General features: G+C 35.6%; 1 protein-coding gene across 1 annotated transcript; it reads left to right on the top strand.

The window, feature by feature from the left end:
* Nucleotides 1-16963: 16963 nt before the first annotated feature.
* Nucleotides 16964-17335, top strand: LOC118851055 (40S ribosomal protein S23-like). The gene has a single exon (XM_036760631.1). The coding sequence runs from the start codon at nt 16964-16966 to the stop codon at nt 17333-17335; it is 372 nt and encodes a 123-aa protein (XP_036616526.1).
* The last annotated feature ends 1177 nt before the right edge of the window (nt 17336-18512 follow it).

The following is an 18512-nucleotide window of genomic DNA, read 5'->3' as shown; positions in this document are numbered from 1 at the left end:
ATCATCAGCCAAGATTGATATGTTTTATTTTTAATTCATGAATTAATATTTTCTAACACATTATCTATATTATTTTAAATAAATTTATTTTAATATACATTCTTTTTAAAATTTCAAATACACATTTTAAATATAAATTCTTTTAAAATTCTATCTTTTCCTCTTAGCCCTCCCTCATTGAGAAAACAAGAAATATAATATTCATTATACATGTGAAATCATGCAAAATATGTTCCTAGTTTAAAAATCAAGAAAAATAAAGTGAAAAATTATTTTTCAATCTGTGATTAGACTCATTAGTTCTCCCTCGGAAGGTGAATAGCATCTTTCATCATATGTTTGTTGGGATTTTTTTCATTATATTAATGTGACTAAGTCATTCACAGTTGATCATCCTTGCAATATTTCTGTTACTGTGTATGATGTTCTCCTTATTACGCCACTTCACTTTGAATCATTTCACATGAATCTCAGGATTTTCCGAATTCATCCTGCTTATCATTTCTTATTGCACAGTAGTGTTTCTTCACAGTTATATAGCACAATGTGTTCATTCATTCCCCAATCTGTGGGCATCCTCCCAATTGCCAATTCTTTGCTACAACAAAAACTTGCTATAAATATATTAATACAAATAGGTCCTTTTCCTTTGTCATTGATATCTTTAGAAGACAGATCGAATAGTGGCATTGCTGTGTCAAACAATATGAACATTTTTTTTAGTTCTTTGGACATAGTTCCAATTGTTCTCCAGAGTGGCTGGATCAATTAACAACTCCACCAATAGTGCATTAATATCTCAATTTTTCCACATCCCCTTCAGTATTTGGCGTTTCCCTTTTTGGTCATGTTAGCTAATCTGATAAGTGGGTGGTGATAATTCACAGATGTTTTAATTTAGATTTCTATAGTCTATTATGATTTAGAGCATTTTTTCATATGATTATAAGTAGCTTTGATTTATTTTTCTGAAAAAAGCTCTAAAAATGTGTTCCCCAGTTTTCCTTCTAATTTGGGCTTCATTGGTTTTGTTTGTGCAAAACTTTTTGTTTCATTTAATAAAAAATATCCCTTTTACTTCCCATTATCCTCTCTATCTCTTGTTTTTTCATAAACTCTTCCCTCATCCATAGTTCTGAAAGGAAAAATTTTCCATGTTCCAGTAATTTGTTTTTGATACTACTCCCTGTTTCTAAATAATATATCCCTTTTAGACTTTAACTTGGAATGTGATCTGAGATGTTGGTCTCTGCCAAACTGCTTTCCAGTTTTCCCAGCAATTTTTGGAAAATAATGAGTTCTTGTCCTAAAAGTTTGGATATTTGGGTTTATTAAACACTAGATCACTATGGTTCTTTACTGCTGGCTATTTCCTAATCTATTCCACTGATCTATAACTCTATTTCCTAGTTAGTACCAGAACGTTTTTTTTTATGATTACTACTTTATAATATAGTTTGAAATCGATTACTGCTACCTTCACATTTTTTCTTTGATTCCCTAATTATCTTGACCTTTTGTTCTTCCAAATTAATTTTCCTATTATTTCTTTTAACTCTATAAAATAATTCTTTGATAGTTTTATTGGCATGGCACTGTATAAGTAAAATAATTTAGGTAGAATTCTCCTTTTTATTATATTGACTTGGCCTACTCCCCAAAATTAATATTTTCCCAGTTGCTTAGATCTTTCTTTGCATGAAAAGTGCTTGTAATTGTGTTCATATGCTTCCTGGGCTTGTCTTAGGAGGGAGACTCTCAAGTATTTCGTATTGTCTGCAGTTATTTTAAATCTAATTTCTCTTTCTATATTTTGCTTTTAAGTTTTGTTGATAGTATATACAAGTGCTGATGATTTACATGGGTTTTTTATATCCTGCAACTGTGCTAAAGTTGCAATTGTTTCAATTAATTTTAATTGATTTTCTGAGGTTCTCTAAGTATACTATCCTATCACCTGCAAAGAGTGATAGTTGTGCTATCATATTGGCTATTTTTATTCCATCAATTTATTTTACTTGTCTTATTATTATACCTAGCATTCATAATATAATGTGAAATGATAACAGTGAAAACAAGAATGTTTGCAAGACCCCTGCTCTTATTGAAAAAGTTTTAAAGTTTATCTCTTTTATAGATAATGCTTACTCTTGGCTTTAGACATGTTACTTTTAATTTTAAGAAAGCTTCCATTGATTCCTAGAACTTTCTGCGTTTTTTTTTTTGGTTTGTTTTAGGGAATGGGTATCGTATTTTATCAAAGGATTTTTCTTCATCTATGGAGCTAATCATAACATTTTTGTTGTTTTTGTTAATGCTATGGTCAATTATGATGGCAGCTTTCCTAATATTGAGACAGCCCTGCATTTCTGGTATGAATCCCACCTTTTAACGGTATATGATCTTTGTGATATATTACTGTAATCTTCTTGCTGGTATCTTATTTAAAGCATTTCTAATGATATTAATAAAACCCAGTCTATAATTTTCTTTCCAAGTTATGCTCTCCCTGATTTAGGTATCAAAACTACATTTATGTCATTAAAGCAATTTGGCATGACTTTATTTACCCCTTTTGTTTTCAAATACTTTATGTAGTATCGAGATTTATTGTTCCTTAAATGTTTGGTGGAATTTATCTGTAAATCTATCTGGTCCTGGGGATTTTTTTTATTTGGGAGTTCATTAATCAATTTCTTTTTCCCAGATAAAATTATGTAACTATTCTATTTCTTCTGCTAATATGGGAATTTTGTATTTATCCATCTGATTTAGTGTGTCAGTTTTGCTGGCATATAAATCAGCTTGATAACTCCTAATAATTGCTTTAATTTCATCTTCATTGGTGGTGCATTTGGTCATTTCATTTTTATACTAATAATTTGGTTTTCTTTCTTTTTAAATCAATTTAACCAATTTTTTGTCTAGTTTATTGTCTTTTTTCATAGAACTGGCTCCTAATTTTATTTACTAGTTCAAAGATTTTTTTAATTAATTTCAACTGTACAAATCTCTCTTTTGATTTTCAGGATTTCCAGTTTGGTTTTTAATTGGGGGATTTTAATTTGTTCTCTTTCTTGTTTTTTTGTAACTGCATGCCCAATTTATTGAGCTACTTTTTCTCTCTTATTGATTTTATTATTGATTATTGATTTAGAGATATAAATTTTCCCCTTAGTACTTCTTTGGCTGTATTCTATAAATTTTGGAATGTTGTCTCATTAGTGTCATTCTCTCAAATGAAATTATTCCCTGTTTCTGTGATTTTTCTTTGATTCATCATTGTTTAGGTTTAAATTGCTCCTCCTGGCCTCTGCTCTCTCTTGAATGAAAAATTATCTTCCCCACCCCTTAACTATGACCCAGAAGTACAAAACAATCCTACTTGCAAAACAGTCTGGTTCTACATCCAGTGCTAGCACAGGGGTCCCCTATAATTTCCTTCTAATGAGTTGCCAGGTTACCTTATTATCTTTGACTTGAGATCTCCTGTAGCTGCTGCTACTTCATGCATGTGGGCTTTGTGTCAGCCTCCACCTCCATGTTGCACACTGCTCTTTTCTACTTCCTCAGTTGTCTTAGGCTGGAAGAATGTAACATGCTAACTTTTTGTTGGCTCTACCACACCAGAATTTGATTTGAGGTATTATTTTAAATTTGTTTGGAGGGGAATGTTGGGAGAGCTAAGATGAGTGCTTTCTTGTCTCTGCCCCCACTAGTCTTTGGTAGATTTTTCTGAACAGATTATTGGTCATTATTTCCAACTTCAAGATAGGGAGATCACTTTCCCCACCTTCATGTTTTTTCCTACTATTTTCAGAACTAATTTTGGGGGGTCTGTAAAATTTTTGGAACTTACAAAGTGGTCACTACTCTCCTGACCTGTGCTCTGGTCTTTAGCCAGGAAGGGACCTAGGTCTATGCAGTCACATGTGCAAGTGCTCCTCTTTAACCTGGAATGTGACCAAGGTCCTTGTTCTCCTGCAATTGCAAGTGCTGGTGCTCCTCTTCACCTTGGAACTACAACCCAAAAGTGCACATGGCAATGTACTTAGTGTCACTAAAAGGTCCCCTGTAATCTCTTTCTGACCAGTTATCTGATGCCCTTACTCTCTTTGGTCTGAGAGCTCCCCAAGCTGTCTGCTACTGGTGTTGCTTCTCTAGGCTGGCCAGTACCCAAATGTCACAGACCTCTCCTACAGACCTCCCAAGTTAACTTCATCTGGAAAAATGTCTCACCCTGAACTTTCATTAACACTATGATTCTAAAATTTTACTTGATACATTGTTTTAAAGTTGTTTAAAGGGAGATATTGGGAGAGTTCAGCTACATTGCTGCCTCTACTCCACCATGGTGGATCTGCTTTTCTATTATCTATATTATTTATAATAATGTGATAACAATTATCATACTAGACCAATGTACTGATTTGACAGCTTGGAGGTCTATGGATTAGCTTGTGATGTCACTGGGATAGAGAAGGGCCAGATAAAGAATATCCCTCGAGGGAAGAGCCAAGATGGCAGCTGGAAAGCAGGGATTTGTTTAAGCTCTCCCCCAAATCCCTCCCAACACCTGTAAAAATGGCTCTGAACAAATTCTAGAGCTGTGGAACCCATGAAATAGCAGAGGGAAATAGGTCTCCAGTTCAGGAGAGCCTGGATGGTCACTGGGAAGTGTCTATCACACAGTACTGAGAGCGGAGGGCAGCCCATGATGGGCCACACCAGGACAGACCAGACCAGGAGTCAGCCAACTGAAACAGGTCTTGGGGCCATAAAACAGTGAGCTGTGGCAGTTACCAGACTTCTCAACCCACAAACACCAAAGAGCATATTAAAGGGAAACTGTGGGATTCAGTTCAGAGTGGTCCAGTCACCAGCTCTGGGGATGGAGGAGGTGGTGCAGCAGTGGTGGTAGCAGCAGCAGGAAGCTCCTGAGGATGCCTGCAGAACTCCAGTGTCAGTGCTTCATGATTCCCTGGCTCACACAGTGGGAGGAATCTAGCAGCAAATCAGAGTGGGAGTGCAAGGACCACTTTGTGGGCACAAAGGCAGACTCTCTTGCTGTGCCCTGCTTGGATCTGTATTGCAGTCCTGGTTTGCAGTTCTTGGGGGATGTGGAGCACTGCTGGGACAGAACCTAGGGTGACAGTGGAGTAGAAGTAGCTCTGCAAACAGCAGCACTTTGACCCTAAAGCTTTGGACAAAGTGCTGCTACTCTACAAGCAGTCATATCCTAACAAAAAGCTCAAGTGTCAAGTAGTTGACTAGGAACATGAACAGGCAGCAACAACAAACTCAGACTTTGACTCAGACTCAACCTCAAACTCTAGATTCCTTTTTTAGTGACAAAGAAGATCAAAACACACAGCCAGAAGAAGTCAACAAAATCAAGGAGCCTACATCAAAAGCCTCCAAGAAAAACATGAATTGGTCTCAGGCCATGGAAGAGCTCAAAAAGGATTTGGAAAGGCAAGTAAGAGAAGTAAAGGAAAAAATTGGGGTGAGAAATGAGAGTCATGCAAGAAAACCATCAAAAACAAGTCAATGACTGGCTAAAAGAGACCCAAAAAATACTGAAGAAAATAACACCTTAAAGAATAGAATAACCCAAATGGCAAAAGAGCTCCAAAAAGCCAATGAGGAGAACAATGCCTTGAAAGGCAGAATTAGCCAAGTGGAAAAGGAGGTCCAAAAGACCACTGAAGAAAATACCACCTTAAAAATTAGATCGAAACAAGTGGAAGCTAGTGACTTTATGAGAAACCAAGATATATAAAACAGAACCAAAGGAATGGAAAATGTGACAATGTGACATATCACTTTGGAAAAACTACTGACCTGGAGAATAGATCCAGGAGAGATAATTTAAAAATTATTGGACTACCTGAAAGCCATGATCAAAAAAAGAGCCTAGACATCATCTCTCAAGAAGTTATCAAGGAAAACTGCCCTGATATTCTAGAACCACAGGGTAAAATAGAAATTGAAGAATCTACCAATTGCCTCTTGAAAAGCTCCAAAAAAGGAAACTCCTAGGAATATTGTCACCAAATTCCAGAGTTTCAAGGTCAAGAAGAAAATACTGCAAGCAGTCAGAAAGAAACAATTTGAGTATTGCAGAAACACAATCAGGGTAACACAAGATCTAGCAGCTTCCACATTAAGGGATCAAAAGGCTTGGAATATGATATTCCAGAGGTCAAAGGAGTTAGGATTAAAACCAGAATCACCTACCCAGCAAAAATAAGTATCATGCTCCAATGCAAAATGTGGATTTTCAGTAAAATAGAGGACTTTCAAGCTTTCTCAATGAAAAGACCAGAGCTGAATAGAAAATTTGACTTTCAAATACAAGAAACAAGAGAAGCATGAAAAGATGACCAAGAAAGAGAAATCACAAGGGACTTACTAAAGTTGAACTTCTATATTCACATTCCTACATGGAAAGATGATGTGTTTAATTCATGAGACCTTTCTCAGGGTTAGGGGAGTTGAAGGGGATATAGGCAGAGGGCACAGGATGAGTTGAATATGAAGGGATGATATCTAAAAAATGAAATAAATTTAAGGGATGAGAGAGGAATATATTGAGAGAGTGAGAAAGGGAGAGATATAATGAGGCAAATTATCTCACATGAAAGTGGCAAGAAAAAGCAGTTCTGTTTGAAGAGAAGAGGAGGCATTTGAAGTGAATGAGTGAATCATACTCTCATCAGATCCAACGTGAGGAGGGAATAACATACACACTCAATTGTGTATCTTACTGCACAGGAAAGTAAGGGGAAGGGGATAAAAAAGAAGGGATGATAGAAAGGAGGGCAGATAGGAGGAGGATGTAATCAAAAGCAAACACCTTTGAAAAGGGTCAGGGTCAATGGATAAAAGTGAAAAAAGCAGGGCAGGATAGGATGGAAGGAAATACAGTTAGCCTTTCACAACATGAACATTATGGAAGTGTTTTACATAATGATACATGTGTGATCTATGTTGAATTCCTTGCCTTCATAGGGAGGGTGGGTGGGAAAGGAAGAGGGGAGAGAATTTGGAACTCAAAGTTTCAAATGCAGGTGCTTAAAAAAATAAAAAAAAAGTTGTTTTTTACATGCAGCTGGAAAACAAGTTATATAGGGAATGGGGCATAGAAATCTATCCTGACCTACAAGAAAGTAAGGGGAAGGGGGATGGGGGGAGTGGGACGAAGGAAGGGAGGCCTGACTGGGGAACAGGGCAATCAAAATATATGCCATCTTGGAATGGGGGGGGGGACGGTAGAAATGGGGAGAAAATTTGTAATTCAAAATCTTGTGATAATCAATGTTGAAAACTAAAATATTAAATAAAAAACATAAATTTTTAGAAAAGAATGTCCCTCCATGAATGCTGTTGATCACTGCGTCTTCACTTCTAACTTTAGAGAATCATGAAAGATACTAAGAGGTTAAGGGACTTTCCCAGGGTCACACTGGAAACGATGGTAATTGAACTCAGGTATTCCTTGCTCTAAGGTCACCTTTCTATCTCCTATGCCAAATTACCTCTTAGGCCTTTATCCCAATCACAATATGTGCTAAGGATATAGCAATACAGCTAGTTGGATGAAGGGAAAATATATTTTTTCCTTAAAAATGTAACTTCCCAAATAAATTATGTACACTGTGGCTGCAAACAACTAAGGTTCCATTTTCCCCCTTTATCCCTACTTCTATGATTCTATAATATTATATGCTTTCCTCTTTTTTAAAAAAACAAATCCACTGCATTTCAAGAAAAAGGACCTGAAGAAATTGAATGAGAGGCCCTTGACACAAATTGTGATGTAGATGACATTCCTGGTGACCTCTCGCTTCTACCTTGATCCCCAACACCCCGACTTAATATGTATTCCTCCTCTCTGTTGCATACTACTGTCATCTATGTCCTTTGTCTGTTCTAATTGTTGTGTGAAACAGAATATGGAATAGAACAAAAGATATAATCCTCATTAAAATAGTAGTAATTGAAGTGTGAACAATAATAAACACAGATTGTGCCCAAATATGTTAATATTACCTTCTAAGTATGCCATATATGTTCATATGTTCCCTGAGAAAACTTAAGTAGAAAACTAGTTTATTCTTTATTGTTTTTTAACTCTCTCTCTCTCTCTCTCTCTCTCTCTCTCTCTCTCTCTCTCTCTCTTTCTCTCTCTCTCTCTCTCTCTCTCTCTCTCTCTCTCATCACAACATAGGCAATGATTTTAAATGAATTAAAAGCCATGTCCTCTGACTTTGTAAAGAATTTGGGATACTTTATATAATGTACAATGCCAATATTATTTAACAACAAAAATTGAAACAATAGTTGCTGTATATTTGCTTTTGAATTTGGAATTACTGAATATAGAAGGAGGATGAGGATCAAAGTAATGCTTTGTATGTAAATTTTCTGATCTCTTATGTGATGGGAGAGATTGTCTAAAGAGGATCCAGCATGGTTGGATTCACCCCTCTCTACTGGGTTACAGAGAGCATGCAGTGATATTATCTGTCCAGTAGTAATCTAACATGTAGAACTTTGTGGAGAATACCCCCAGCCACATTTGATTGGGGCACTGGGGCTGTGAGATGATCTAAAGTCTCACAATTGTTTGGTCAGCCAAAAAATGATAACTTAAAAGGTGGTATATTCAGAACTTCTAAATACAGAAAGCAAAATCAAATAGAAAAATCCATAGATTCTTCAAATATAAGGTAAAGGAATAAGTAGAAAAATTGTGCTTCAAACTCCAAGATACTTAGAGGTTAAATTTTGCAAGCAACCAAAAAAAAAGACCTTCACATATTAAGGAAAGTAATTTGAATAACAAAAGACTATTTTCCTCCCAATGGAAACCTTAGAAAGGAATGCCACAACATATTTTATTTGATTAAAAAAAACTGCTGAGGAAATTGGACAAAAGTATGTAAGAAATTAGATTTAGACTACTACTTCATAGTGTATAACAAGTTCCAAAATGAATATATGACCTAGATATAAAAGGCCACTTCATAAAAATTATAGAAATACAGAACAAATTACCTATCATATTAATAGATGGAAGAAAAATTTACAACCAAACAGAAAGAAGATGTCATAGGATATAAAATGGATAATTTTGGTTACATAAAATCTAAACATTTTTGCACAAACCTAATGAAGTTAAGATTAAAATGAAACAATAATTATAAAGAGAAATTCCCCAAATGCTAAATGCTCTAAGGATATGAATAGTCAGTTCTCTGAGGATGAAATTCAGAATATCAATAGTCATTTAGTATTCAAAATCAATAATAACTAATTGGAGGAGAGGACATCTAGGTGTCACAGTGGATGGAGTCCCAGGCCCAAAGTCAGGAAGACCTAAGTTGAAATCCAACCTCAGACATTTACTAGCTGTGTGACCTTGGGCAAGACACTTAACTCTATTTGTCTCAGTTTCCTCATCTATAAATTGAAGAAAGAAATGGCAAACCACTCCAATATTTTTACCAACAAAACCTCAAATGGGGTCAGAAAGAGTTGTACATCACTGGAATGACTGAACAATAGCACCAGCAACAGTAATTAGAGAAATATAGGTTAAAAGCAATTCTGAGGTTTCACCTCATACCTTCACATATGTAAAGTTGACCAAAAAGAAAATGACAAATGATGGAGTAAAAAAGGCACATTGATGCATTCTTAGTGAATCTGTGAATGGGTAGAGTCATTTTGGAAAACAGTCTGGAATTGTATAGAAAAAGTTATTAAACAGTAAACACCCTTTGATCTAGTGATATCCCTGTTAGGCTTTATCCCCAAAGAGATCAAGTAAAGAAGAAAAGGTTCTATAAGTACAGAAATATTTATAACTGTTCTTTTTGTGTTGGATAAAAAGAAGAAAACTGGAAGGTAAGCAGATACCTAATCATTAGTGCATGACTGAACAAATTGTGGTATATGAGTATAATTGAATATGCCATTTTGCCGTTAAGAAATGAGGATGAAAAGATGATATCAAAAAATCATGGAAAGAACTTTTCACTGTAACTTCAATATTACAAAAACAAACAGTTCAGAAGACTTGTACAAACTGATGAAGAAAGAAATCAATAGCGAGTAGGAGAATAATTTATATAATGGCAGTACCTTAAAAACACACAACTTTGAAAACTCTAATTGATGAAAGGACTAGCCATGATTCCAATGAGCCAATGATAAAGTACATTGTCCAAATCCTGAAAGAATACACACACACACACACACACACACACACACACACACATACACACTCACTCACACTTTCTCTCCTCTCTACATACATATATACATACATATATAATTTCATATATATATATATATATATGCTTGTATACATTCATATAAGGTCCACAAAGGAAGTTATTTTGTTTGATTCTGCATGCTTGTTATGAGTATATATTTCCCCAAGAGTGAAGGGTATGGTATGGAGAGAAGTGAGATTTTCCATTAAAAATAAAATAACTATTTTCTAAATAATGGGGTGTGTGCATGTGTGTGTGTGTGTGTGTGTGTATGTGTGTGTGTGTGTGTGTGTAATGTGGGGAGAAAAATAGAGAGATAGAGAGAAAGAGAGAGTGACAGAGAGACACAGAGAAAGAGAGAGAATACTACAGGCTAAACACCTCTAGGTGCATCAGTGTGTTTTGTATGACAATTGCAGGATGGCAGAGGGCATTGAAAGGGAAAAGAAGGAATAAGCTAGAATGGAATGTTTCATATACCCTACTCAAGATCATGGTAAACAATTAAAGGAAAATAACTCTTATAGGCTCTCAACAAGAAGAAGGGCTAGAAGGGGCAGAGCTAAGATGGCAACTGGAAAGCAGGGACTTGCTTAAGCTCTCCCCCAAGCTTTCAAAGACCATTGATTCTTATTATGGAGACAGGGAAGATCAAAATACCAATTCAGAATAGGACAGCATGGACACTAAACCCACATCTGAAGCCTCAAAAGGGAAAATGAACTGGTCTCCAGACCTAAAAGCATTCCTGGAAGAACTCAAGGAGGACTTTAAAAACCAAATTAAGGAGGTAAAAGAAAAAATGGAAAAAAATTCACTGATGAAAATAAATTTTTAAAAAGTAAAATTGGTGAAATGGTTAAGGAGAAACAGAATATAAATCAAAAAAATGTCTCATTGAAAAGCAAAATCAACAAAATGAAAAAGGAGATAGAGAAGCAAAAGGAAGAAAACAATACATTAAAAATTAAAATTGGGCAAGTAGAAGCTAATGTCTCTATGGGACCTCAAGAATCAGTCGGGGGGGTGGTGGAGCCAAGATGGCAGTTGGAAAGCAGGGACTTGCATGAGCTCTCCCCCAGGTCCCTCCAACAACTATTAAAAAATAGTTCTGAACAAATTCTAGAGCAGCAAAACCCACGAAATAGCAGAGGGAAGCAGGGCTCCAGCCTGGATGGTCACTGGTTAAGGTCTATCCCACTGACCTGTGAGTGGAGGGGAGCAGAGCACGGCGTGGGCTGCGCCCGGATCAACCAGACTGGGAGCTGGGTGGAACAGGCCATAGCACCCTGAATCAGTGAGCTGTGGCAGTTACCAGACTTCTCAACCCACAAACACCAAAGAAAACAGAGAAGAGTAGTGGTAAAAGCTGCAGGGAGTGAAAGGAGTTCCAGGTGAAGCCACAACGCCAGGGGCAGCAGAGGTGGTGCAGCTCTGAGGACAGAACTACAGCTGCAGTTGCTTCCAGCCCCAGGGCCACCTGGGGGGAGGAATTAAGTGGCAGATCTGAACTGGAGTGCAGAGCCTGCTTAATATCTGAGTCGGGTCCGAATTAGTGGTTCTTGGGGGAGGAGAAGCACTGGTGTGTCAGAGATTGCTGTATAGAAATAGCTCTGAAAACAACAGCACAACCCCTCAAGCTTGGGACAAAGTACTGATTATTCTACAAGCAATCAGATGCCTACAAAACTCAAGAGTCAAGTAATTGGCTGGTAACATGAACAGGCAGTGAAAACAGACTCAGATTCAGACTCAGACTTTGCAATCTTTTTTGGTGACAAAGAAGACCAAAACATACAGCCAGAAGAAGTCCACAAAGTCAAAGAGCCTATATCAAAAGCCTCCAAGAAAAACATGAACTGATCTCAGGCCATGGAAGGGCTGAAAAAGGATTTGGAAAAGCAAGTTAGAGAAGTAGAGGAAAAATTGGGAAGAGAAATAAGAGTGATGTGAGAAAACCATGAAAAACAATTCAATGACTTGCTAAAGGAGACCCCAAAAAAATACTGAAGAAAATAACATCTTAAAAAAGAGCCTCGATATCATCTTTCAAGAAATTATCAAGGAGAACAGCCCTGATATTCTAGAGCCAGAGGGTAAAATAGAAATTAAAAGAATCCACCGATCACCTCCTGAAAAAGATACCAAAAAGAAAACTCCTAGGAATATTGTCACCGAATTCCAGGGCTCCCAGATCAAGGAGAAAATACTGCAAGCAACCAGAAAGAAACAATTTGAGTATTGTGGAAACACAATCAGAATAACATAAGATCTAACAGATTCTACATTAAGGGATCAAAGGGCTTGGAATATGATTTTTCGGAGGTCAATGGAGCTAGGATTAAAACCAAGAATCACCTACCCAGCAAAACTGAGTATCATGCTCCAAGGCAAAATATGGATTTTCAATAAAATAGAGGACTTTCAAACTTTCTCAGTGAAAAGGCCAGAGCCAAATAGAGAATTTGACTTTCAAACACAAGAATCAAGAGAAACATGAAAAGGTAAAGAGGAAAGAGAAATCATAAGGGAGTAACTAAAGTTGAACCGTTTTGTTTACATTCCTACATGGAAACATTCTGTGTATAACTCATGAGACCTCAATATTAGGGTAGCTAAAAGGAATATACATATACACATGTATATATGTATATATATATATATATATATATATATACACACACACACACACACATGCACATATATATACATATATATGTGTGTATGTGTATATGTGTGTATGCATGTATGTATATATACATATACATATATATGTATATATATGTGGACAGAGGGTACAGCATGAGTTGAATATGAAAGGATGATATCTAAAAAAATAAAATTAAATTAAGGGATGAGAGAGGAATATATTGAGAGAGGGAGAAAGCGAGAGATAGAATGGGATAAATTATTTCACATAAAAGTGGCAAGAAAAAGCAGTTCTGTTGGGAGGGAAGAGGGGGCAGGTAAGGGGGAATGAGTGAATCTAGCTCTCATCAGGTTTGACCTGAGGAGGGATTAACATATACACTCAATTGGGTATCTTATCCCACAGGAAAGAAGGAGGAAGGGGATAAAAAAGTGGGAACGACAGAAGGGAGGATAGATATGGGGAGGAGGTAATCAAAAGCAAACACTTTTGAAAAGGGACAGGGTCAAGGGAGAAAATTGGATAAAGGGGGATAGGATAGGAAGGAGCAAAATATAGTTAGTCTTTCATAACATGAGTATTGTGGAAGGGTTTTGCATAATGATACACATGTGGCCTATGTTGAATTGCTTGCCTTCTTAGGGAGGGTGGGTGGGGAGGGAAAAGGGGGGAGAATTTGGAATTCAAAGTTTTAAAAGCAGATGTTCAAAAAAAGAGTTTTTGCATGCAACTAGGAAGTAAGATATACAGGCAATGGGGCATAAAAATCTTTGTTGCCCTACAAGAAAGAAAGGGAAAAGGGGATGGAGGGGAGTGGGGTGACATAAGGGATAGTTGACTGGGGAATGGGGCAATCAGAATATATGCCATCTTGGTGTTGGGGGAGGGTAGAAATGGGGAGAAAATTTGTAATTCTAACTTTTGTGAAAATTAATGCTGAAAACTAAAAATAGTAAAATAAATAAATAACAAAGGAAAAATAAAAATAAAAAAATAAAAGTAGCTTAGAATAGGAAAAAAAGAATCAGTCAAACAATATCTAAAGAATGAAAAAAGTAAAAGAAAATGTGAGGTATCTGATTGGAAAAACAACTGACCCAGAAAACAGGTCCAGGAGAGACAATCTAAGAATTATTGGTCTACCTGAAAGTCGTGATGAAAAAAAAAGAACCTGGAAAAGATTTTCCAAGAAATCCTTAAGAAAAAATGCCCAAGGTTCTAGAACCAGAGGTAAAATCATCATCAAAAGAATCCACTGATCATCCCCCAAAAGGCATCCCAAATTGAAAACCCCAAGAAATATTATAGCCAAATACCAGAATTACTAGGTCAAGGAAAACACACTGCAAGCAGTCATAAAGAAACAATTCAATTATCATGGAACTACAGTTAGGACTATGCAAGATCGTTCAGCTTCTATATTAAAAGACAGTAAAAACTGGAATATGATATCCCAAAAGGCAAAGGAGATTGGACTACAACCAAGAATCAACTACCCAGCAAAGTTGAGCATCATTTTTTCAAGCAAGAAGATGGACATTCAATGAAATAAAGGAATTCCAGACCTTCCTGATGAAAAGGCCAGAGCTCAATGGAAAATTTGATTTTCAAATACAAAACTCAAGAGAGACATAAAAAGGTAAATGGGAAAAAAGTAGTTAATCAATAAGGTAAATTAGTTACATCCTCATATGGGATTATTTTGTTTTATATATCTTTTTTACATATGTCAATCTTGAGAATAGGACAGTTATTATGAAAATTGAAAGGGATATATGTAGACTGTGGGTGTCAGTATAAAATAACTGATCTACTGATAAAATATATAATTAAGAGATATAAAGGGATGGTTCTGGGAGAAGAGATAAGAAGGTAGTAGAAAAGGGTAAATTATATCACATAAAGAGGCACAAAAACATATTATAGTAGAGGAAAGAAGGGAGATAGAAGAGCAGTATTTAAGTTTAAGTATAGAAATCAAACATGTCCTACAGGCAGTAGGAGGAGAAAGGGGAAAGAAAAGGGAGGGGGAGTGGTCCGAAGGGAGGGAAGAAGTAGCAAGGGGAAAAAGGTAAGATAAGGGAGGGGAATCAAGAGGGAGGGTAAATTGAGGAAGGCAGCAGTCAAAAGCAAAACTCTGTTGAGGGAGAAGTGAGAAAGAAAAGCATAAACAGGGGCAAAACACGATGGAGAAAAACACACCGATAGTAATCACAAGTGTGAATGTGAATAGCATGGATTGTCTCATAAAATGTAAGCAGATAGCAGAATAGATTAAAAGCCATAATTCTACAATATGCTCTTTACAAGAAACACATTTGAAACAGGGGGATACACACAGGGTAAAGGTAAAAGGCTGGGGTAGAATACATTTTACTTCAGCTAAAGTGAAAAAGCAGGGGTAGCAATCCTAATCTCAGACAAAGCAAAAGCAAAGATAGATCTAATTAAAAGAGATAAGGAAGGACACTACATCCTGCTAACAGGCACCATAAACAATGAAGAAATATCATTATTTAACATATATGCACCAAATGGTATAGGATGCATATTCTTAGGGACTAGTTAAGAGTGTTACAGAAAGAAATATACAGCAAAAATATAATAGCGGGGGACCTCAGCCTCCCCATCTCTGAACTTGATAAATATAACCTCAAATAAACAAGAAAGAAGTTAAGGAGATGAATAGAATTTTAGAAAAGGCAGATATGATAGACCTCTGGAGAAAACTGAATGGGGATAAAAAGAACATACATTTTTTCTCAGCAGTGCATGGCACATACACAAAATCTGACAATGTATTAGGGCATAAAAATTTCACAGTCCAGTGCAGAAAGGCAGAAGTAGTCAAAGCATCCTTTACAGATCAAGAGGCAATAAAAATTATTTGTAATAAAGAACCACAGAAAAATAAACTAAAAAACTAATTGGAAACTAAATAATCTAATTCTAAAGAATGAATGGGTCAAAGAACAAATCATAAAATCAAAATCAATAAAATCAAAAACAAATCATAAAATCAAAGAACTTCATTCAAGAGGATGACAATAATGAGACAACATATCAAAACATATGGGACACAGCAAAAGCAGTTCTTAAGGGAAGTTTTATATCTCTAAATGCTTACATGAATGAAACAGAGAAAAAGGAGATCAATGAATTGGGCATGCAACTGAAAAAGCTAGAAAAAGAACAAATTGAAAATCCCTAATTAAATAACAAATTAGAAATATTGAAAATCAAAGGAAAGATTAATAAAATTGAAATCAAGAACTACTAAATTAATAAATAAAACCAAGAGCTGCTTTTACGAAAAAACCAATAAAATTGATAAACTTTTGGTCAATTTGATTAAAAAAGAAAGAAGAAAATCAAATTACCAGTATCAAAAATGAAAACGATAAATTCACCTCCAATGAAGAAGAAATTAAAACAATAATTAGTAATTGTTTTGCCCTATTGTATGCCCATAAATTTGACAACCTTAGGGATATGGATGAATACTTACAGAAATATAAATTGCCCAGGTTAACAGAAGAGGAAATAAAACACCTAAATAACCCCATATCAGAAAAAGAAATTGAACAAGTCATCAATGAACTCCCTAGAAAAAAATCTCCAGGGCCAGATGGTTATGCATGTGAATTCTGTCAAACATTTAAAGAATGATTAATTCCTATACTTTATAGACTATTGGGGAAAATAGGTGAAGAAGGAGTCCTACCAAATTATTTTTATGACACAAATATATTACTAATACCAAAACCAGGAAGAGTAAAAACAGAGAAAGAAAATTATAAAAAAAAAATTCCCTAATGAATATTGATGTAAAAATTTTAAATAAAATATTAGTAAAAAGATTGCAGCACTTTATCAGGAGAATAATATGCTACAACAAAGTAAGATTTATTCCAGGAATGCAAGGCTGGTTCAATTTTAGAAAAACTATGACTTCTCTCTCCTCTCAGCCCTGACAGTGGCAGCATGAGTAAGTGCCGTAGTCTTCATACTGCTAGAAAACTCTGAAATGTGGCATGACAAACAATACAAGAAAGCTTATTTGGGTACTGCCTTGAAGACCAATCCATTTGGAGGAGCATCTCATGTCAAAGGGATTGTCTTGGAAAAAGTTGGTGTGGAAGCCAAGCAGCCCAATTGTGCCATCAGGAAGTGTGTGAGAGTCCAGCTGAATAAGAATGCAAAAAAAATCACTGCTTTTGTTCCCAATGATAGCTGCTTGAACTTTATTGAGGAAAATGATGAATTTTTGATTGCTGGATTTGGTCAAAAAGTTCATGCTGTTGGTAATATTCCTGGAGTCAGATTCAAGGTTGTAAAATTTGCAGATGTTTCTCTTCTGGCCTTGTGCAAAGGCAAGAAGGAAAGACTAAGACCATAAAAATTGTATGATGTCTTTGTCATAGTAAAAAAAAATTCATGTAAAAAAAGAAAAACTATCAGAATAATTGATCATATCAACAAGAAACCATATGGTCATCTCAATAGATGCAGAAAAATCTTTTGACAAAATACAAAACACATTCCTATTAAAAACACTAGAAAGCATAGGAATTAATGGAGCCTGCCTTAAAATTATAAATAGTATTTACCTGAAAAACCATCAACAAGCATTATTTGTATTAGGCATAAGTTAGATGCACCCCAATAATATCGGGGTGTAGCAAGGATGTCCATTATCACCCCTATTATTCAATTCGGTACTAGAAATGTAAGCTGTAGCAATAAGAGAAGAAAAAGAAATTGAAGGAATTATAATAGGCAAAGAAGAAACTAAATTATCAGTTTTTGCAGATGATATGATGATTTACTTAGAGAATCCTAGAGAAACAACTAAAAAACTACTTGAAATAATAAACAACTTTAGCAAAGTTGCAGGATATAAAAAATCCACATAAATCCTAGGCATTCCTATATGTTACTAACAAAGCCCAACAGCAAGAGATAGAAAGAGAAATTCCATTTAAAGTAACTGTAAGCCCTATAATATATTTGGGAGTCTACCTGCCAAGACAAATCCAGTGCCTATATGAACATAATTATGAAACACTTTTCACACAAATAAAATAAGATCTAAATAAATGGAAAAATGTAATTTGCTCATGGTTAGACTGAGCTAATATAATAAAAATGATAATTTTACCTAAATTAATCTATCTATCCAGTGCCATACCAATTGAGCTACCAAAACATTATTTTACAGACCTAGATAAAATAATAACAAAATTCATCTGGAAGAACAAGAGGTCCAGAATATCTATGGAATTAATAAAAAAGAAATGCTAGTGAAGGTAGCCTAGCCATACCAGATATTAAACTGTATAATAAAGCAGCAATCATCAAAGCTACTTGGTACTGGCAAAGAAACCAGGTGGTGGATCAGTGGAATAGTGTAGGTACGCAAGATGCAGTAGTCAATGACTATAGCAATCTACTCTTTGATAAACACAAAGAATCCAGCTTCTGGGCTAAGAATTCACTACTTCACAAAAACTGCTGGGAAAATTTGAAAATGGTAGGGCAGAAACCAGGCATAGACCAATATCTTATACCATATA

The sequence above is a fragment of the Trichosurus vulpecula genome, chromosome 5 (assembly GCF_011100635.1).
Source record: "Trichosurus vulpecula isolate mTriVul1 chromosome 5, mTriVul1.pri, whole genome shotgun sequence".
NCBI lineage: Eukaryota > Metazoa > Chordata > Mammalia > Diprotodontia > Phalangeridae > Trichosurus > Trichosurus vulpecula.
Note: the sequence above shows the minus strand (reverse complement) of the source record. Positions and strands in the feature narration are given on the sequence as shown.